Here is a 22,818-nt window from a genome sequence, read left to right as displayed (position 1 = left end):
AGAGATAGAAAGTAGAATGGTGGTTGCCAGGAACTGGGAGAAGGGGACATGGAGAATAATTATTTATGGGATGCAGAGTTTCTGTTTGTGATTAATGAAGTTCTGAAACTGTAGAGCGGTCATGGTTACACAACATTATGAACATGCTTAATGACACTTAACCGAACACTTAAAAATGGCAAATCTTCTATATATTTTACTACAAAAATACATAAGAGGATTCATAGTTTTTCAAAACTCTTCTGGGGAGTACTGGAGAGGGGGAAAAAGCCAGTAGTCCTCAATGCAATGAGCCCTACACCAGCAACTTTAAGGCTGAGGCAGAGAAATATAACTGTTAGAGCCACACTACCTGGTCAGCTTTTTCTTTTTGTGTGTGTGTGTGCATGCACATTTTGGTTTTCCTTTTTGTGGAGCACTATATTGCCCAGGCAAATCTCAAACTCCTGAGCTCAATCTATCCTCCTGCCTTTGCTTCCCTAAATGCTGGGATTGCAGGTATAAGCCCAGCAGCTTTTTCTCTTTTCTTTCTTCCTTTTTTTTTTTTTTTTGAAACAGGGTCTTGCTCTGTCACCCATGCTGGAGTGTAATGGAGTAATTATGGCTCACTGCATCCTCTAACTCTCCAGCTCAGGCGATCCTCCCACCTCAGCCTTCCAAGTGCAAGTACCGCGCACACCACCACACCCAACTGTTAATTTTTTCGTAGAGAGGAAGTCTCCTTATGCTGCCCTAGCTGGGCAACTCCTGGGCTCAAGTAATCCCCCTGCCTTGGCCTCCCAAAGTGCTGGGATTACAGGTATGAGCCACTGTGCCCAGTCTTGGTGAGCTTTCTGAACTCAAAGCTGAGTAGAGACCTGAAGTAATTATCAGGACAATATGGGTCAATAAAACTCATCCTCCTACTTCCATTCGTGTCTGAGTTAAAACAGTATCTTCCACTTAAGTGCTCATTTCTCAAGTTTTGAATATAAATATAAAAACAGCCTAAAAGTGCTGTGTTTACTTCTTTTATATTTCAACTATCTCATTTTTTAGCAGTGTCTGGGGACAAAAACTAGCATTTCTCTGAGACCGTCATATCCCCAAACTGACTGCCATATGAATGGTTCGTTGGGTGCCTGGAATGGCTTCTTTATGTAAGTTCTCACTTGTAATCTCACACTTTGGGAGGCCGAGGGGGAGAATCACTTCAGGCCAAGAGTTCAGTTCAAGACTAGCCTGGGTAACATAAAGAGACCCACGCCCCCACACCCATCCCCACCTCCAACCCCGGCTCTACAGAAAAATTTAAAAATGAGCTGGGGCCAGGCGCGGTGGCTCACGCCTGTAATCCCAGAACTTTGGGAGGCTGAAGCGGGCAGATCACGAGGTCAAGAGATCGAGACCATCCTGGACAACATGGTGAAATTCCCGTCTCTACTAAAAATACAAAAATTAGCTGGGAGTGGTGGCATGGGCCTGTAGTCCCAGCTACTCCGGAGGCTGAGGCAGGAGAATCACTCGAACCCGGGTGGCAGAGGTTGTAGTGAGCCTTTGTGCCACTGCACTCTAGCCTGGCGACAGAGTGACACTCCATCTCACAAAAAAAAAAAAAAAAAAAAATTAGCTGAGAGTGGTGGCATGTGCCTGTAGCCCCAACTACTTGGGAGGCTGAGACCAGGAGTTTGAGACCAGCCTGGGCAACATAAAGGGACCCAACCCCCAGGTCCCTCAGTTTTACAAAAAAAATTTAAAAATTAGCCAGGAATGGTGGCGTCGCGTGGCCTGCAGCTCCAGCTACTCGTGAGGCTGAAGCGGGAGGATCGCTTGAACCCGGGAGTTCAAGGCTGCAACGAGCTATGATAGCGCCACTGCACTCCAGCCTGGGCGACAGAGCAAGACCCTGTTTTACACAGACAAACACCACAAACGAACAAAAGGTCACAGCGAACTTTGTTCAAAAGTCACATTAACACTCAGTCTTAACCCTGACTGGAAGCCCGGGCTTAGGACACAGGGCAGCTCTCCCTCAAAAGGGGGGGTCTCCTAACAACACCCACTCCACAAGTTGTTCCTCGCCCTCCCCAAACCGGTACAAGTTTTATTAGTCTCTGGGCAGCTCCAAAGGATTCTGGGAGCTACGGGAGGGACTAAGGGACAAATATGAAATGTCGGACAAATGAAATGTGCGCAACGGCTAGGTTTTGGATGATGAGCCAGTTGCTGAGCGACTTCTCACGTCTTCCAAGAGCCACCAATACCTCTCCCACCCGGTAGGGCTGCGCTCTTTCAACCTGCCACGCCCCGCCTCTCCGCTGCCCTATCAGCAAATCATCGGGCCGGTGCCTGCCAGTCCGGGCCAATCCCAAACACATTTACTTTGAGCGGGAAAAGCTCAGAGAGCGAGGTTCGCTAACCGCCCCTTCCTCTGCTTGTCTCTGGGGGTTAACGGAGCCTGGAGTGGTCGCCCATTGGATGGGCATCGGGCCAATGGCGGGGTGCGAAGCGGGGGGCGGGCCTCACAGCGGGGCGGGGCGCGCCTGTGCCGTGTGCCTAGTCGCGAGCCCCAGGCAGGCCAGGTAACGGCCTCTGCCCCCGCCCCTCCCTCCCCGCTCCGGCCCCCCCCACCCGTAGACTGGCTTCAGGCAGCGCCCGGGCGGCGGAGGCGGCTGCGGAGACGGCGGGGTGCGGGCTGAGGGAGCCGGGCCTGGACGCCCCCCTTCACCCCCGTACCCCAGGAGCTGTGCCTAGTCCGGGAGAGGCTGGGGGGGCCCCATGGAGGTGAGACGTGGAGACACCTGCCCGCGCCCTCACCCCTCAGGCCTGAGGGAGGAAGGACTTGAGGTAACGGATGGGGAAGGGCAGGGTCCAGGGGGCGTACAGGCTTGCAAGAGGCGACAAGGAGGAAAGGCTGAGGAGGGGACGCGTCCCCAGACGGGGCGGCAGAGGCGGGTCGTCGGTGGGGAGCCCGGACGGGGCGGGCGGGCGGGGGGCGCGGGCGGGCTGACTGGACGGGTCGGACGGAGCCCGGGTCGCCGCGATTCCCGGGAGGCAGCCGTCGCGCTGAGGCGGTGGCCGGGGAGGGGCGCGCTGAGGCGGTGGCCGGGGAGGGGCGCCCCTCGGGGTGGCACTCAGGGGGCCCGAGGGAAGAGTGAGAATCCCGAGGCTGGAAGCGCGGGCCCCCAAATTCGTGTCCTCTGAGAGGGTTCGGAATTGAGCCGAACGGCCTAGGTGGGACAGGTGTCGGGCCGTTTCAGCTCCGGCGTCACCCTCGTGACCACTTTCTGATATTTCCTGTTCCCGCGCGCTGCAGCCCAAAGTCGCGTTCCCTGGAGGTGCGAATCGCTGCTGGAACCTCGGCGCCGACGCCGGCAACAGGTTAACCGATGTCTTCGGCAGCGTGATGTTGACTGGCTCCTCTTCCTTCTACGATTGCTGCAAATCGCAGGTCCTTGAGTAGACTCCGCCCCTGTTAAACTCCGCCCCGTTACACAATTTGTTCTCAATCAAATTAATTTACTCGAGCCTCCGATTCATAGGGGTTTAGTGGCTCCACAGTTAAGGAAAAGAAAACCGGAGACAACCTTTTTTTTTTCTTTTCTTTTTTCTTTTTTCTTTTTTTTTTGAGACAGGGTTTTGCTCTGTCTCCCAGGCTGGAGTGCAGTGGCGCCATCTCGGCTCACTGCAACCTTCGCCAGCCAGGCTCAAGCGATTCTTGTGCCTCAGCTTCCTGAGGCGCGCGCCACCACGCCCAGCTGCACTTTTTTGTTTTGTTTTGTTTTGTTTTTTGAGATGGAGTTTTGCTCTTGTTGCCCAGACTGGAGTGCAGTGGCGCGATCTCGGCTCAACGCAACCTTCGCCTCCCGGGCTCAAGCTATTCTCCTGCCTCAGCCTCCCGGAGTAGCTGGGATTGCGGGCATGCGCCACCACGCCTGGCTAATTTTATATTTTTAGTAGAGACGGGGTTTCTCCATTTTGGTCAGGCTGGTCTCGAACTCCCGACTTGAGGTGATCCACGCCCGTTGGCCTCCCAAAGTGCTGGGATTACAAGCATGAGCCACCGCGTCCGGCCGTTTTGTTTTGTTTTTTGAGACGGAGTCTCGTTCTGTTGCCCAGGCTGGAGTGCAGTGGCGCGATCTCGAATCACAGTAACCTCTGTCTCCCCGGTTCAAGCAGTTCTTCCGTCTCAGCCTCCCTAGCAGCTCGGATTACAGGCACCTGCCATCATGCCCGGCTAATTTTTATGTTGTTTTTAGAGACAGGGTTTCGCCATATTCCCCGGGCTGGTCTCGAACTCCTGGGCTCCAGCCATGCTTCCGCCTCGGCCTCCCAAAGTGCTAGGATTTCAGGCCACTACGCCCAGCCCAGTAACAATCTTTTTTTTTTTTTTTTTTTTTCCTTTTTTGGGACGGAGTCTTGCTCTGTCACCCAGGCTGGAGTGCAGTGGCGCGATCTTGGCTCACTGCAAGCTCCACCTCCAGGGTTCACGCCATTCTCCTGCCTCAGCCTCCCAAGTAGCTGGGACTACAGGCACCCGGCATCACGCCCGGCTAATTTTTTGTATTTTTAGTAGACACGGGGTTTCACCGTGTTAGCCAGTATGTCTTGATCTCCTGACCTCGTGATCCTCCCGCCTTGACCTCCCAAAGTGCTGGGATTACAGGTGTGAGCCACTGCGCCCAGCTACAATCTTTTAAATACAATGTTTTCAGAATATATACTTTGCTTTGAAAACAAGTTAAGGCCGGGCGGGGTGGCTCATGCCTGTAATCCCAGCACTTTGGGAGGCCAAGGCGGGTGGATCACCTGAGTTCGGGAGTTCAAGACCAGCCTGGCCAACATGGTGAAACCCCATCTCTACTAAAAATACAAAAATCAGACGGGTGTGGTGGCAGCCACCTGTAATCCCAGCTGCTTGGGAGACTGAAGCAGGAGAATCTTGAACCAGGGAGGTGGAGGTTGCAGTGAGCCAAGATCATGCCACTGCACTCCAACCTGGGTGACAGAGCAAAACTCCCTCTCAAAAAAAAAATAAAGAAAGAAAGAAAGAAAACAAGGAATAAGATTTTTCATTGATTTGTTTCCATCTTGTCCTCAGCATAACATGAGGCCAGCAATGTAAGAAAATCCACTTATTTAGTAAGATCAAAATATATTTTTTTCCTTCAGGCATTTATTGCAAGTTGGTACAGACATATTTTTGATAATTTAAAGGTGAAAATTTCACTTTACTCCTTTATTTTCTGGTTTCAACAATGTCTTAAATTACATGCTACCACTTACCTCACCAATACATTTAGATTTATTAATCAAAGGAAATAAAGCTTGGGTAATGTAAGTAATTTTCATTTGAAATTATTTAACCAGGACATCAATGTTGATATTGTTGTACTTTGAATTATAACAATATCTAGAAATAAATTATTTTATTTAATCTACACTAAGAAACTTGTATATTATTATGGCACTGTACAGATTGAGAAACTGAGCCTCAGAGAGCTTGATTTGTGCCCTAAATGACAAAGCTCAAGTAGAACCCAGACCATAGTTCCACTGCTCTCTGCAGTGTTTACATCCGGACTAAAATTTACTTGGCTTTAATTTCAGTTCATTGTTTTAAGTATGTTAAGGATATAAGTGATACATTTTTAAGTTAATCCAGTTAATATGCCACTCAAATATTTGCATATTTCCTGACCTCTGTTAACGAAAGGGATGCAGATATTTCAAGTATAATTATGTTTGAATCCATCACATTACTTTAGTTGTTTTAACCCAAGAATACAAAAGTTAAGTCAATCTTTTAAAATGATTTTTATTTGTAATATTCAAAATTTGCTTTAAAATGTAAAATGTACTTGAAAGAATACTCCCCAAATATTTTTAATTTCAAATACTGTTTACTCATTTGACATTACATAATCTGAAAATGTTCCTTTTGTTTAAGCAACTATTTCAAAAAGATGAACAATTATTTATGTCACTTTGGATACTTCACACAGTAAGAGTGGGCCTATGATGATAACTTTAGAACTCAAGGGATAAAATTAGGAAAGAAAGATAAAAAGCCTTTGTAAAAGTTTCTGCTAACCAACAAATTCTGGGAAGGTAGTTTTTAGTTTTAGCTCTCAGCAAAATGCCTTCTGTGTTTCCATTTCCTCAGCTTGAGAATAGTTATAAACTATACACAGAAAAATTATAATGTGTGGATTTTAAATAGAATCATAACCAGAACTTGAACAAATGGTTGTAAAATATTTTGAGATTCTTTAAGATGGATGATTGGAAGGTATTTCTTAATGTTCACATTTTGTTGGTATCGTATAACATGGTTGTATAGTTTAAATGTTTTTCAGTGATCATATCTATTAGGAACAAAAATTTAGAAATATTAACAGAATAAAAGCAATTAGAAAATACTTTTAGCCAGAATTATATCTTTTCTCTCTCTTTCTCTTTTTCTCTTTTTTTCTCTCTCTCTCTTTCTTTCTTTCTCTTTCTTTCTCTTTCTTTCTTTCTTTTCTTTTCCTTCCTTCCTTCCTTCCTTCCTTCCTTCCTTCTTTCTCTCTCTTTCTTTCTTTCTTTCTTCCTTTCTTTCCTTTCTTTCCTTTCTTTTTTGACAGAGTCTCTCTCTGTCGCCCAGGCTAGAGTACAGTGGCTCAATCTTGGCTCATTGCAACCTCCGCCTTTCGGGTTCAAGTGACTCTCCTGCCTCAGCCTCTAGAGTAGCTGGGATTACAGGCACCTGCCACCACGCCCGGCTAATTTTTGTATTTTTGTAGAAACGGGGTTTCACCATGTTGGTCAGGAGTTGAACTCCTGACCTCAGGTGATCTGCACACCTAGGCCTCCCAAAGTGCTGGGATTACGGGTGTGAGCCACTGCGCCCGGCCAGAATTATATCTCTTCTGTATTTATAAGAAAATACTATTTTCATTGTGTTTATGTCTGGGTATTTATAGTTATTGCATCTCAGGTTTTAATAGTTCCTTATCTGGAGAGTTAAAAATTTTGAATTTATACTTTCTGTCTTCTTTAAGGAAGCATTTTCTAGAAAAAACAATGTATAAATTAGCTTAATCTTTTTTTGTTTGTTAAATTCACTTTCCCTACACGGTCCTTCAGGGTTTGAATCATTAAAATCTTAAAACCCAAGACCTGGCAAAGTGACTCACACCTGTAATCCCAGCACTTTGGGAAGCCAAGGCAGGAGGATCACTTGAGGCCAGGAGTTTAAGACCAGCCTGGGCAACACAGCGAGACCCCATCTCTATTAAAAAAAAAAAAAAGAAAGAAACTTAACACCCAAACTTTTTGTTTACTCAAGTTCATTATAGAAGCATTCACCGAGGCTGCGTGCAATGGCTCACGCCTGTAATCCCAACACTTTGGAAGGCCCAAGGCGGGCAGATCACTTGAGGTCAGGATTCAAGAGCAGCCTGGCCAACATGGTGAAATCCTAAAACTCTCTACTGAAAATACAAAAATTAGCCAGACATGGTGGCAGGTGCCTGTAATTCCAGCTACCTGGGAGGCTAAGGCAGGAGAATCTCTTCAACCTGGGAGGCAGAGGTTGCAGTGAGCCAAGATCTCGCCACTGTACTCCAGCCTGGGTGACAGAGTGAGACTCTTGTCTCCAAAAAACAAACAAACAAAAAAGATACTGTATAAAAGGCCCGGGACTAGAAGGAAGAAGACCTTGAATTTTGGTTTTAGATTTGTTACATATTGGCTGAGTGACTTGCAGCCTCAGTTTCCTTGTTTTTAAAGTAAGATAATACTCACGTCACAAGGTTTACCGAATATGATAATATATGTGAAATTTCTTTGAATAGTGTAAAATTCTATATAAATATACATTAACTTTTTTCAGAGATTGGAGACATTAAGACTGAATTTTATTTATTTATTTATTTTTGACACGGAGTCTTGCTCTGTCGCCCAGGCTGGAGTGCAGTGGTGCAATCTCGGCTCACCGCAAGCTTCCCCTCCCGGGTTCACACCATTCTCCTGCCTCAGCCTCCCGAATAGCTGGGATTACAGGCTCCCACCACCACGCCTGGCTAATTTTTTGTATTTTTATTAGAGACGGGGTTTAGCCAGGATGGTCTCATCTCCTGACCTCATGATCCGCCCACCTCGGCCTCCCAAAGTGCTGGGATTACAGGCGTGAGCCACCGTGCCTGACCCCAAGACTGAATTTTATATATAATTTATTAAAAATAACATTGCTAGTATCCACATAATGCTTATCTATTCAAAGAATTACAAAAAAGTATAATAATTGTAAGTATTTTATGCCACGGACCAGCAACAAGGAGCCAGATCTGCCCAATGCCTGTTTTGTAAATAAAGTTTTATTGCAGTGCAGCCAAACCCATTTGTTTATTGTCTATGGTTGATTTAGTGCTGCAGCATTAGAGTTGAAGAGTTTTGACAGCAACCTTAATGGCCAGCTAAGCCTAAAATATTTACTATTTGGCCTTTTGCAGAAAAAGTTTGCCAATCCCTGGAATAAAGTAAGCTTAAGTCACTAAGTCTACATTTGAATGTAATTCTCCCAACTCTTACACCTGTGTTATTTCCCCTGCTTTCTTATTTTTCTAATATTCTATAACAAATGAAGTTTTGATGTATCTGATAAACATTTCTTAAAACTTTCAGAGTGAAGACAATGTAGACCTAAGGCAGACCTATACTCCATTTTCTTCAACAGAATATTCAAGTTCTGTAGATTCTTCACTTTTCTGTGCACCATGGTCTACTTACGGAGATGATATTAAACAACCTTCTAATTCTCAGATCAATATAAAGAACAGGTAAATTAATTCATTTCTCAGGGTAATTGAGGTAATTTTAAATTTAATTACATAGGAACTGAGGTTTATTTGCTCTCTGTTCCCTACATCAGTATTTTACTGTTGTGGTATTCTAGGTTTTTCATACTTTTAGGAAAGTGTAAACTGGGCAGTTATTTGTGTATAGTTTTTATGGTGTTTTGTTTTGTTGAGACACGGTCTCGCTCTGTCACCCAGTCTGGAGGGCAGTGGCGAGATCATGACTCACTGCAACTTTGAACTCCTGGGCTCAAGCCATCCTCCTGCCTCAGCCTCCACAGTAGCTGGGACTACAGGTATGCACCGCGGTGGTCAGCTAACTTTAAAAACTTTTGTTTCCTTTTCTTTTTAAGAAACGAGGTCTCACTTTGTTGCCTAGGCTGGTCTTGAACTCCTGGTCTCAAAGCATCCTCCCACCTTGGCCTCCCAAAGTGCTGGAATTACAGGCATGAGCCTCTGCCCAGCTAGGTTATTACTTAAAAAAATTCGTTAGTGGGAACATTTAGTGCATAAATCTTAAGTTCTTCTTTCTAAAGATGACTTATATGAATGAGTTAAAACTTTTAGATGTTTTTGTCATCCAGTTCTAAATTTTCCATTTTTTTCCTTCACAACTACAGAACAAACAGGGTTTTATCAAACATAAGATATTTTAAATTATTTTTCTGTTCAATTCCACAAATAATAAGGGCCCCCTGTACATCAGATGCTTTTCTATGGGGGATACCAGAATTTAAACATGGCAAATATTATCCTTGCCTTTATAATCTTGATGATGATGATGATGATGATGATGATGACGACGATAACTAGGATATTATGGGAGCCTATTGCAAAGAGGAGCCCTAAGGGAGTGACATCTATCTTTAATTATGTATGGGAGCTATTTATAGCGGCTGAGGCATCTTTAGTCTAATCAGGAAATAGTTATTTGTATTTATTAGAAAAGTGTTAAAAATTAAAATTCTTGGCAAATTCTCTAAATAATGATTTTATTAGAAAGTCCATATAATACATAATTCTACAAAAAACAAAAATATTTTTAAAGTTGATATATGCTATTGAAAAAATTCAAGCCTATTTCTTCTCAGCTTTTGGCTAAGATCAAGTAAAAAATTCAAACTTTTCAGAAATATGTATCAAGAAAAGTGAAAGTCTATCTTAACCTTCTCACCCACCACCCAATAACAGCTGCTAACAATTTGGTATACATTACATTGAATATTTTTTTAGATATATACTAATACATAATTATACAAAAAAGCTTTTATATTGAACTTTTATGAGATAACACATGTAGTAGAAAAGGTATTGGACTTATAGGCAGACTATTTAGCAAGTATAGTTTGGCAAGTCATATACCCTTGCAAAATACAAGTTTCTTAATATCTCAAATGATCATTCATTTATTCAACAGATAATAACAAAAGATTACTAATGCTTACCCTTCCAGTGTTATAAAGATCAATTAAATATGAGTGTTATGCAAATATAAGGTATTATATTTCTAAAATATCCCAACACTATGAAATGTTGAAATATGAAAAAACAGGAAGTTACAATTTATTATAAAGCAATGTACAGGGCTGGGAGCAGTGGCTCACGCCTGTAATCCCAGCACTTTGGGAAGCCGAGGTGGGCGGATCACAAGGTCAGGAGTTCGAGACCAGCTTGACCAACATGGTGAAACCCTGTCTCTACTGAAAATACAAAAAAAATTAGCCAGGCGTGGTGGCACGTGCTTGTAGTCCCAGCTACTTGGGAGGCTGAGGCAGGAGAATCACTTGAACCTGGGAGGCGGAGGTTGCAGTGAGCAGAGATTGCGCACTGCAGCCTGGGGAACAGAGTGACACTCCATCTCAAAAATAAATAAACAAACAAACAAACGTACAGGTTGAGCATCCCAATCTGAAAATCCAAAGTCCAAACTGATCCAAAATCCAAAACTTTTTGCTGACATGATGCTCAAAACAAATACTCATTAGAGCATTTCAGATTTTGGATCAGGGATGTTCAACCAAATATACAAATATACATTATATATTTGAAGTATAATGTATATTTCCAGAATCCAAGAAAAAACCCTGAAATCCAAAACACCTCTAATCCCAAGCATTTTGGATAAGGAATACTCAACCTGTATTACTTCTAGGAAGAAATTACCCCAAAACTGTAACAGGTAAAAGGTACCAATCTTCCATGTGCTTGTGGTTTTTACATTTTGTATTTAGTCAGTATCAGTTACTAGGTGGATTTCTGGGATATAAGGAACTCCATCCAGTCATGCTTTGCAAGGATTAAGGATGGCTCCCAAATCTGTTACATGTAAGGAACAACTGCAAAATTGCTATGGTGTCTAGGATGACCATATCACATTTCACTTTTTTATCCAGTATTTAGTATAGAGTCACAAAAATAGAGCATCAGGTTCATATGGTTTTCAAACTGCAAATGAGGAAGCTGAGCAGGTGTTGATGGAATGATATATAATAGGACAAGACTTGCTTTCAGGAGCAGCTATGATACCAATCATGTCTGTGACATCATAGATGAGAGATTTATATCTTGGTCACCTAAAATGAAAAGCATGTGTTGTGGAGAAATAAGAGGTAAGCATATACTGTAAGTTAGATATAGGATTTGAAATGAAGGAGAAATATTATTTGGAAAAGACATTTCCACATAAAATATTTACGTGGAAAAGAAAATATTCTTGAGTTCTAGTCTCTTCTTTATTTGAAATGATGGCATAGATTCAGTCCAAATATTTTATAGATAAAAATGGTAAGGTAGGATAAGTCTGGAAAAAGTAATCAATATATTGTATTTCAGCACAAATTCATTTATTTTTAGGATTCAAACAGAAAGAAATGACTATGGCAGTGAAACAGACTTATATGGACTTGTGTCTAACATTTTGGAAGAACAAGATAAGTCACAGCCATACTTTGCTGAAGGGTTAGTATATAATCTATATAGTATATAACAGGCTTTTAAACTAATATACACTAGATTACCCTGTTTATTAACTTTTATTTTTACTAAATAGTGGATCATCTGACAGTAGATATATTAATTCAAATATTGTTTCAAGGAGACTTGATTTTGCTGAAGTATTTGCTATACAATTGGAAGTTCAGTCTAAGGTTTTGTGTAAGGACTTTCATGGAAAAATTATTCTTGCATAATTCAGAGCTATTTCCCTTGAGTTCATGAATGAACTAAAGATTGGCTTAAAGAATATAAATTCAAGGGAGCTTTTATACATAGATCCCAAAGAATAAAACTCATTACTACTATGCAGAAATACATATGGATTTTATTCATGTGTTAGAACATTTTTTAATGTTTTAATTGTTTTATTTGAGTGTGGAAGCCATATTACGCAAATATCCTATTTCATAAATAGGGAAGTATGTAGCACACATATAATCAATTAAAATATTTTAATTTCACAGAGTTTAAGCAAAACACATCTTTTTTCATTAAAAAAAAAAAAAAACTGTGGTCAACAATGCTTTTATATAATAACCTAAGCAAAGGAAAAACTTATTTTCTGCTTACTATAGATAAATCATCTAAGACCATGAAGTCACATATTAGACTTTAGTTATTGTCTCTTGGGAAAGTACAGTGAAGACATTAAAATGCATATTTATATAACATATAGCACATTTCATGTGATAGATAATTATCTGGAGCTAATGGTAGCTTATAAAGCAGAGTTGAAAGGGATTAGAGAATGGTGACATGGGGCAAGATAAATGTTTTTGAAGACCTTTTCTCCCTCTTCCACTGAGGAAATAAAGTCTTTAAAACCTAAGTTGTAATTAAATATATTTATTTGTTCTAGGACCTGCTCCTCCAATTTAAAGTCAGTTTGGCCAATGAACACAAGCAGATTTGCAGATCACCATGACCTCTTAACAGAAACCAAAAGGCCAATAGATACAGCCATCTCTCAGCAAGCTTTTTATAGTGGTGAATCTATGTCAGCAATGGAAAAGCAATACCTGCATAACAGTAATCTCACACCACAACAAAAAATAGATGAACTTTATCATGGATTTACTGGTTTAGACCTTGAAGAACAATGGATGTACCCCTCACGAAGTGATCATTCTAACTGTCACAATATGCAGACAAATGATACAGCTAAGACAACATTCCAAGAATATCCATTTATCAAAAACTGTTTTACACCACAAACTGGTCTGTCTGACATCATGAAAGAATCAGGAGTTGATATTTACCCTTATGGAAGGGACAGAATATGTACTAAAGGTCTTGAAGCACCATTACAGCAAAAAAGGGCAGAGATGTTTCTTTCTCAATTTAATAGATACAATGAAAATGTAGATTATTGTAGATACCCAGAATATGTTCATCCTAATAAGGCTAAGCTTAATAAATGTTCAAATTTTAGTGTCCAAGATAGCAAAAAATTAGCCAATGGCACACCTGAAACACCAACTGTAGAAGCAGATACCTACACAAAGCTATTTCAGGTTAAACCAGCGAATCAGAAAAAAATGGAGGAGACAATCCCTGACCAGCAGAATTTCACATTTCCAAAAACTACTCCACATCTGACAGAGAAACAGTTTGCAAAGGAAGCAGCATTCACTGCTGATTTTGGCTTAACCTCAGAATATGGACTAAAACCTCACACAGCTTGTCCCGCTAATGATTTTGCTAATGTCACAGAAAAGCAACAGTTTGCTAAACCTGATCCCCCAAATTCTGAGTATTTTAAATCAGTGAATTTATTATCAAACTCAGCAACATCTTCAGGAGGTATCAATTTAAACAGACCAACTTGGATGAATGTTCAAACAAAAAATAACACTCCTATTCCTTATCGAAATCAAGGTAACTTGATGAAATTAAATAGTCATTTAAGTGCAGCTTCAAAAGGTTCTAACCATTCTTCAGATTTCCCCCAACTATCATCCACAAACTTAACCCCAAATAGCAATTTATTTCAGAAGTATTGCCAAGAAAACCCTTCAGCATTTTCTAGTTTTGATTTTAGTTACAATGGTGCAGAAAGAATCCAATCTGTCAATCACATAGAAGGACTAACAAAGCCTGGAGAAGAAAATCTCTTTGAATTGGTTACAGATAAAAAAATAAAGCAGCCAAATGGATTTTGTGATAACTATTCAGCTCAGCAGTATGGGATAATTGAAAATGTAAACAAACATAATTTTCAAGCCAAGCCCCAGAGTGGACATTATGATCCTGAGGAAGGTTCAAAGCATTTAGATGGCTTATCACAAAATACATACCAAGATCTACTGGAGTCACAGGGTCATTCTAATAGCCACAGAATGAGAGGTGGAGACAGTATTAATAGCCGTGTGAATCGCACACAAGCGTCATGCTTTTCTAATAATTATATGATGGGAGACTTAAGGCATAATCAGGGTTTTCAACAACTTGGTTCAAATGGGTTTCCCCTAAGATCCACCCACCCATTTGGCCATTCAGTTGTTCCACTGTTGGATTCCTATGACTTATTTTCTTATGATGACTTAAGCCATTTGTACCCTTATTTTAATGATATGATGTATGGTGATAATTCTTTTTCTGGTCTCGTGCCAACTTTTGGATTTCAAAGACCAATTAAAAGCCGTAGTGGACCAGCCAGTGAACTTCATATTCGTCTAGAAGAGTGCTATGAACAATGGAGAGCATTAGAAAAAGAGAGAAAAAAGGTAACACAAAGTTAACCATTTAGGAGTAACAGTATGTTCCTTTTGCCTGTCTTCATTCTGTTTACCTTAGTGTAGTTTAAGAGTACTTGCCTTATTTCTTTTTGCTTTATTTGTTGTTGTTTTAAAGAGACAGAGTCTCGCTCTGTTGCCCAGGCTGGAGTACAGTGGCACAATCATAGTTTACTGTAACCAAACTCCTGGGCTCAAGCAATCCTTCCTCCTCAGCCTCCTGAGTAGCTAGTGCTACAGGCACATGCCACCATGCCTAGCTAATTTTAATTTTTTGTAGACATTGGGTTTCACTATGTTCCCCATGGTGGTCTCAAACCCCTGGCCTCAAGCAATTCCCCCACCTTGATGTCCCAAGTGCTGGGATTACAGGTGTGAGCCACTGCACCCAGCCAACTTGCCTTATTTCTGAGCTGAATTCTATAATGTCCAGGATTTGCTATAAGTTCATGACTGTAAGGAATTAAGTGGGTTACTTAAAAACTAAAAATGGATGGGGTTGGCCAATGGGAAGCTTAAATAAATCAAGACGAAAAATGCTTGATATTTTAAAGTTATTGTTATTTTAAGTTGACTTGCCCTGAAGTAGATTTTTTTACCCCCTTAGTGGTTATAAGTTTATTTCTTTTAATTTTTTTAGTGTTTATATACTCAGGTATTCTATTTGTATTAAGATGATAGTTGGGCGCCGTGGCTCATGCCTGTAATCCCAACACTTTGGGAGGCCAAGGCGGGCGGATCACAAGGTCAGGAGTTGGAGACCAGCCTGGCCAACATGGTGAAACCCATTCTCTACTAAAAATACAAAAAATTAGCCGGGCATGGTAGCAGGCACCTGTAATCCCAGCTACTTGGGAGGCTGAGACAGGAGAATCACTTGAACCCGGGAAACGGAGGTTGCAGTGAGCCAAGACTGTGCCACTGCACTCCAGCCTGGGCAACAGGGTGAGACTCTCAAAAAAAAGATAGAAAAATACTGTGGTATTGTGGTTTACATTTGTTGCCTTTTGATACCAAAACAGAATTTTCATTTAAAGTGGTAATACTCTATTTATTAGGCTTATGAAAACTATTATTCATGGTCGAATCATATTTAGAAAATTCTAAAAAGTATGTAATTTTTTAAAAGTATGTAATTTTTTACAGACTGAATTAGCCCTTGCCAAGAATTATCCTGGGAAAAAAGTATCCAGTACTAACAACACTCCAATTCCAAGGCTGACCTCCAACCCATCTAGAGTTGATCGCTTAATTGTGGATGAACTTCAAGAACAAGCCAGAGTAAGCTGTAAAAACAGATAACAGTGGATGGATATTTTGTTAAATTTTGTTAAAATTTCAGGCCAGGCATGGTGACTCACTCCTGTAGTCCCAGCACTTTGGGAGGCCAAGGCGGGCAGATCACCTGAGGTCAGGGGTTCAAGACCAGCCTGGCCATTATGGTGAAACCCCGTCTCTACTAAAAATACAAAAATTAGCTGGGAGTGGTGGCATGTGCCTGTAGTCCCAGCTACTCGGGAGGCTGAGGCAGGAGAATCACTTAAACTCAGGAGGTGGAGGTTGCAGTGAGCCAAGATCACGCCACTGCACTCCAACCTGAGTGACAGAGCGAGACTTCATCTCAATAAATAAATAAATAAATAAAACTCTCATCAAGTTTTAGAACTTTGAAGGGTTTTTAAATCACATTTACATCTAACTCTCTGAAATATATTTTTTCCATGTTTGTTCCCAGAACTATAATATTTAGGAAAGGGGCTGGGTGCAGTGGCTCACACCTGTAATACCAGCACTTTGGGAAGTGGAGGTGGGAGAATCACTTGAGCCCAGGAGTTTGAGACCATCCTAGGCAACATAGGGAGACCCTGTCTCTACTAAAAATTAAAAATTAGCTGGACATGGTGGCGCATGCTTGTGCTACTCAGGAGGCTGAGATGGGAGGATAGCTTGAGCCTGGGAGGTCAGGGCTACAGTGAGCCATAACCACACCATTGCATTCCAACCTGGGCAACAGAGCAAGACCTTGTCTCAAAAAAAAAAAAAAAATAGGAAAGGGAAAATAGTCTCACTCAATCATTTAAAAAGTAATTTTCATAATTTAAATGGTTCTTCTTGAAGCTCAAATTGGCAGTGGAGCTAATCTTCAACTGAAATAATTTTTTTTTAAAGCAAAAACCATTTTGAGTATTATTTATGGAGAAAGTCTCATTTCTTTGTCACATTTGTTTTCTAGCTTGATGAGCAAGCTGTGCTTACATAAGATGGTAACAGGGAATTATCATCTTTCCTTTTTTTTTTTTTTCTTTTTGAGGCAGGGTCTCTTTGTCACCCAGGCTAGAGTACAGTGGCATGATCTACGCTCACTGTAGCCTTGACCTTCTGGGTTCACAAGATCCTCCTGCCTAAGCCCCCAAATAGCTGGGACTACAGATGCACGCTACCACGCACAACTAATTTTTGTATTTTTTATAGAGACAGGATTCGCCATGTTGCCCAGGTTGGTCTCAAACTCCTGAGCTCAAGCAATCCACCCGCCTCAGCCTCCCAAAGTGCTGGGATTACAGGTGTGAGCCACCATGCTCAGCCAACAAAATACTTTTGTTTTGGCAAAGCAGGATATGATTTCAAGTCAAATGTTGTAAGAATCCTCATGTTAAGTCATTTTGTAATTTAATGATTATTCCTATTCTTTGTAATTGCAGAATTTTCTAAGCAACTTAGGGTAGGTAAACTTTTCCTTTTTTGACCTTCCTCTCTTAAAAACTTAGTTTTCCAAATAAAATTTGATAAAGATTCCTGGGGAAAAAATGCAGCCAAACGGATTACCTCTATGATTGAATAAAACCATTTTAGGAATTAGAACATGAGTCAAATTTGTAAATCTGTACAATGGAATTTATCTATGGTACATTCAGAGCCTAACATGAGGTACCGTCAGATGTTAATAAAAACTTCAGTCTTTTATTATTAAAAAAAAAAAACTGTTCCAAATTAAAATTTCTTTATCTCAGTAATACATTTCTAGGAAATAAAGGATGACATACTGTGGATAGTGATATACTTTTCCCAGCTTTGCTTATGCTTCACATTAATTTAGAAGGATGTATTTATGCCTGTTATAATAATTTTATTTTCTCTACAAAAATTAGCTGGGCATGGTGGCATGTGCCTATAGTCCCAGCTACTCAGGAGTCTTAGGTGGGAGGATCACTTGAGCCTGGGAGGCAGAGATTGCAGTGAGATGAGATGATGCCACTGCATGCCAGCCTGGGACAGGGTGGGACCCTATCTCAAAAAATATGTATTTTTTTTTATTTATACTTAGCAGCATTATTTCAATAACAGAGGGTTAAAAAATTACTATTTTCTAGTTTGCTAGCTTTGTAGAATTTTGAAAAAAATACTTTTTAAACTTTATTAAAAATCATCCTATGCAAACTTTTCTTTTTTTGAGATAGAGTCTCACTCTGACAAGATCCTGGCTCACTGCAACCTCTGCCTCCTGGGTTCAAGCGATTCTCCTGCCTTAGCCTCCTGAATAGCTGAGATTACAGGCATGCACCACCACACCTGACTAATTTTTTGTATTTTTAGTAGAGACAGGGTTTCACCGTGTTGGTCAGGCTGATCTCGAACTCCTGATCTCAAATGAGCCGCCCGCCTCAGCCTCCCCAAAGTGCTGGGATTACAGGTGTGAGCTACAGTGCCCAGCCCCAATCTGCACATTTCTTTACTCTTTATCATTTGCTCAAAATGATTGTCTTATTTAAAAATAATTAGTAGTTCCCTGGAGGTTTTTTTTGAGTGTTTTGTTTTCCCCTGAAGGATCTGGCTGATACACAGTTGAGAGGAAAATATTTAACATCCGGAACAGACTTATTACAAAGAAACTTAATACAAGTTTGAGGTTAGAGAAACATTAATTCCAGTGCCATTAGTTTCTTGAAAAGCCTTTTCCCCTTATATTCTCCAATCAGTGAATACCAAGTTCTAATATCAATTGTTAAATCATTTAACTCCCAAAGACAATTGTTATATTTACTTGATCTTCAAACTGCAATTATTCAAAAAGTTATCTTTCCATACACTTTCCAAGTTTAGAATTTGAAACAAGTTAGGCATATGAAACATACTCCCTCTACTGACCTAATATATCAGTGCCTTTTTTTAAGTTTCATTATCCAGAGGATTGAGAAGCATCCTAATTTTCTTTAGCAGTTTTGACAGTTACAGGAGTCATTTTGTATTATTTTAATGTAAATTTAAATCAATATTTTCTGTATTATGGATTCCTTAAAGCTATCACTAGTCAGTATTACTATCTGAATATTTCTGATTTCCAAAAAGGGAACATTGGAGGCCCAGAAAAATTAAAGACTTATTGAGGTCAGGATTAATCAACCAAGTACTTCTCTTTTTAGCTCAAAACTTTTTCCATTAGATTACAATACTTCCTAACAATGCTGTTTGCAGGCTGGTCTCTTATTTGCCAAAAACAGTAACAGATCTTGTATTTGCACTGTTAATGACATGGTAATGTTTGAATATTTAACATTTTCATTGATGCTTTTCAGTAATCAACTGCCACATATTTTTAGAATTAACATAGACAAGTAGATAGAAAACACTTTCCATTTTTGTTTCCCTAGCATGGTGTCAGGACACTAAGCATTCTTTGATTTATTGAATGAATATTATTGCTGTCATCTCTATTCTGCTTCACTGAAGATTTGTTTTTACTTAAGGGCAGGACATGTCTTATCAAAATTTAAAATGCTTCCCTCAGGTTGTGACTTTACTAGGCAAAATGGAACGTCTTCGGAGTTCTCTTCTTCATGCCAATATCTCTACTGCTCTTGATAGACACTTGGAGTCTATTCACATTGTACAGTCACGTAGAAAGGATGAAATTGTTAATGCTTCCAATCGGCAAAGGCAAGGAGTTCCTAGATGCCAAGATGACAGAGGTACAAATATTGATGCATATTCTTGTGATAAGTCAGTGCAATAATTTAGGTATTGATAAAGGCAGATTCTGAGGTTGAAAGATTAGATTTCTAAAATTAACACTTACCTACAGAATAAATTGGTAAATAATCTCCACATTATTCACTCCAAAAGTATTTCCATTTTATTAATTTTGTCTATTATAACTGTTTTAAGATAGTCTGTGTTCTACTCAAAGTATAGTCACTATCGTACAAGTCAGAAATAAAGTATCAATAATTTTAAATATTTTAATGATAAAGGACAGGACTTTGGTTCAATCAATAACCATCCTTTTTTTACAAAAATAACATTTGATCATTTAGTAGCAAAAGCACTGGGTTTTGTAAGATTTAACAGATATTTAAATGGCATTTAATATGAAATTATCCTGAATGTTTATTTTACAGATGTTTTTGCCCTTGCTTCAGCAATTAAAGAGATGTGTGTGGCTACTCGGAAAACACGCACTACTCTGTGGTGTGCACTGCAGATGACCTTGCCAAAAACAGCCAGTACAGCTGATGTGGTAAAGGCTTTACAAGATACAGTAAACTGTGAAGATAAAGTCCATGAAAGCATAAATAGTAGCAATCCAATGAACCAGAGAGGTGAAACAAACAAACATTAAGGAAATGACAGCAGAAAGAAGAATAAAAAGCTGACAAATATATCAAGACATGCTAAAAATTTTTTAATGAACTTGTCAAACTTTCAGTATGTTTTCTTTCAGATTTAAAGTTAATACCAATACCTTAATGAAGTCTAACTTCTATTTAAAAATCTTCTATTTGAAGTGAATCCGATATAGTTTTAAGTAAGCTCAAAGGTACAGTTGACTACTCAAGAGTTCTGAGTAGTCAGATAACAAGTTTAAAAATTAAATATTTCCTAACAGCTAAAATATGCTTAAACCCATTCTGCCATGCAGGTAAATGCAAATGTGAAATTCTTCTAGGAGATAAGTTTCATTTAGGTCTGTCTTAGTTAGGTATAATTCCAAATAATGAATCTAAGTGACTGTAACCCAATTATGGCTACAGCCTAGTAACCAAGACAAGTTTTGATTGTGATATAAAAGTGTTTTCCTTGCAAAACTGGATAATACCTGGGAAACAAAGGAAAGTATGGATAAACCCAATATTCATGTAAAAATTTAATATTTAAAATACTACCATATTTATAAATTTGAAATCTTAATGCCTAAGTATATGGAGGGAAATGCATCTGATTCTCCTAAATTAATGATAAAAGTGCCAGTGTAAAAACCATGCAAGTTACTGAATATAAAACCTATTCAGATCATTTGTATATATTCTTTAACTTTTAATTATATTATCAATTATTAAATGTTTCCAATTTTAAAGTTATTTAAATTGAATCACAAAACATTCCCTTTGTCTGGATCTTTTAGACTTGATACACAGTAACTGAAATAATGACTACTGTTTTAATACCCTTAGTTTGCTGCCTTTTATGAGGGTATCACGAAGTTCTAAAATGTATTTTTTAAAAGGTTAATCTCTAACTAGTTTAGCTTGCAATTGGTTAGTGTATATTTTGTGTAGTTGTGTTCATTAGTTTGCTTCTGTATTTTTTTAAAACTATTGAAAGCTTTTTCTGTTTCTCATCACTTAGTATCTTTGTATAGAACTTGAGTAATTTATTCATTAATATGAAATGTTGGTATTATGTGACTCAGAAGATCTTGGGTTTTAACATTTCTAGCATGAGTTAAACTATAATGTACTGATGAAATTTAATTGAAATATCCTTGACTAGAAACACTGATTTTTAAATGTTAGTGTTTTCCTTAGTTTTAGAAATTCTGGTATTAAAAAAAAAAGAGTGTAATCATACCACATAAATTTTCTTTAGATGATGTGCAGAAGAAACTGATTGAGAATGCAGGAGTAACTGTAGGGAGAAACATTTTGAACACTGGTATGCCTTAGAACTACCCAAATGAATTACATTGAGGGTAGTCAAATAAAATAGATCATCTCACCACAGTCACTGCATAGAAAGTGGTTAAGTTTAACATAAGACATGTTGGATGTTATAAAAACAAATACTGTACTGAATTTGGTCTCAGGAAAAAAATAAATTACTTTGTTGAAAACATTTGGTTTCATTTTTCTAAATTTATATTAGTTTCTAACCTTAAGAGTCACTCATATCAGAAAGTTAAATGAATTTAAGAACTTATACTGTTTTAGATTTCACTATTAACACACAAGTAATAATGTTGGTTTATAAATCAATGCCATCCAGATATCCATGGAGCTAACCTGATCTCTTTCAAAGATGAAATTTTTGCTCTATCTTTATGCTAATCCAGGTAAACCAGAATAAAAATTTTAGGGAAGCTTTTACATGATACCGGTCAGAAATGAAATACCAGTCCATTAATAAGAACCAAACACTTAACAAAAGTCTTTTAAATATTGTTAATCATATCACCCAATAGATAATTTTTAAATTAGTTGGTGTCCCTTTCAATGGCATATCCTCTAACAGATGGTTCTTATGTACTTGTATTTCTGAATTACAACCTATGAAAACATTGTACTTCTGAATTACAACCTATGAAAACATTACAAAACTTTTACAAAATTTGCAGTGAAACTGATAAAACTGATGCTCCCGCCATTTCTAATCCAAAAGAACTTGGTGTACTCATTCTTTTTAATGGAAAAAGCAAAATTACCTTGAGTTGTTATCAGTGTCCTTCTCACTTGAATAATCTGCTACTATAAAGTTTTAGAGGGTTGAGAATTTATGCCTGAAATCCAAAATCTGGCCTAAAACTCAGTCTTACCATAGAAGATATGGTTGTTTAAAATTTGCCCTTTGCAGCGGGGCGCAGTGGTTCACGCCTGTAATCCCAACACTTTGGGAGGCTGAGGCAGGTGGATCACGAGGTCAGGAGATCGAGACCATCCTGGCTAACACGGTGAAACCCCATCTCTACTAAAAATACAAAAAATTAGCTGGGTGTGGTGGTGCTTGCCTGTAGTCTCAGCTACTCGGGAGGCTGAGGCAGGAGAATCGCTTGAACCTGCAAAGTGGAGGTTGCAGTGAGCCAAGATGGCGCCACTGCACTCCAGACTGGGTGACAGAGTGATCTGTCTCAAAAAACAAACAAACAAAATTTGCCCTTTGCAATACTGAACATTTTAAATGTAATGGATTTATTAGCACCTGAGTCAAGTGGATAACTAAACTCAAAGCCTAATGAGTTGATCCTCTTTTTTCTGTTTAAGCATTAGTTTGAGAGTATA

General features: G+C 39.5%; 1 protein-coding gene across 1 annotated transcript; it reads left to right on the top strand.

Annotated features, from left to right (window-relative positions):
- Positions 1-2,757: 2,757 nt before the first annotated feature.
- On the top strand, positions 2,758-20,378 carry MEIOC (meiosis specific with coiled-coil domain). The gene is made up of 8 exons (XM_008012401.3): positions 2,758-2,826; positions 3,296-3,430; positions 8,647-8,801; positions 11,673-11,777; positions 12,673-14,539; positions 15,695-15,829; positions 19,335-19,515; positions 19,945-20,378. The coding sequence occupies exons 1-8, from the start codon at positions 2,758-2,760 to the stop codon at positions 20,163-20,165; spliced, it is 2,868 nt and encodes a 955-aa protein (XP_008010592.1). The 3' UTR covers positions 20,166-20,378.
- Positions 20,379-22,818: the final 2,440 nt, after the last annotated feature.

This window comes from Chlorocebus sabaeus, chromosome 16 (assembly GCF_047675955.1).
Source record: "Chlorocebus sabaeus isolate Y175 chromosome 16, mChlSab1.0.hap1, whole genome shotgun sequence".
NCBI classification, from domain to species: Eukaryota; Metazoa; Chordata; class Mammalia; order Primates; family Cercopithecidae; genus Chlorocebus; species Chlorocebus sabaeus.
The sequence above is the reverse complement of the archived record's forward strand: the minus strand, read 5'-3'. Positions and strand labels throughout refer to the sequence as shown.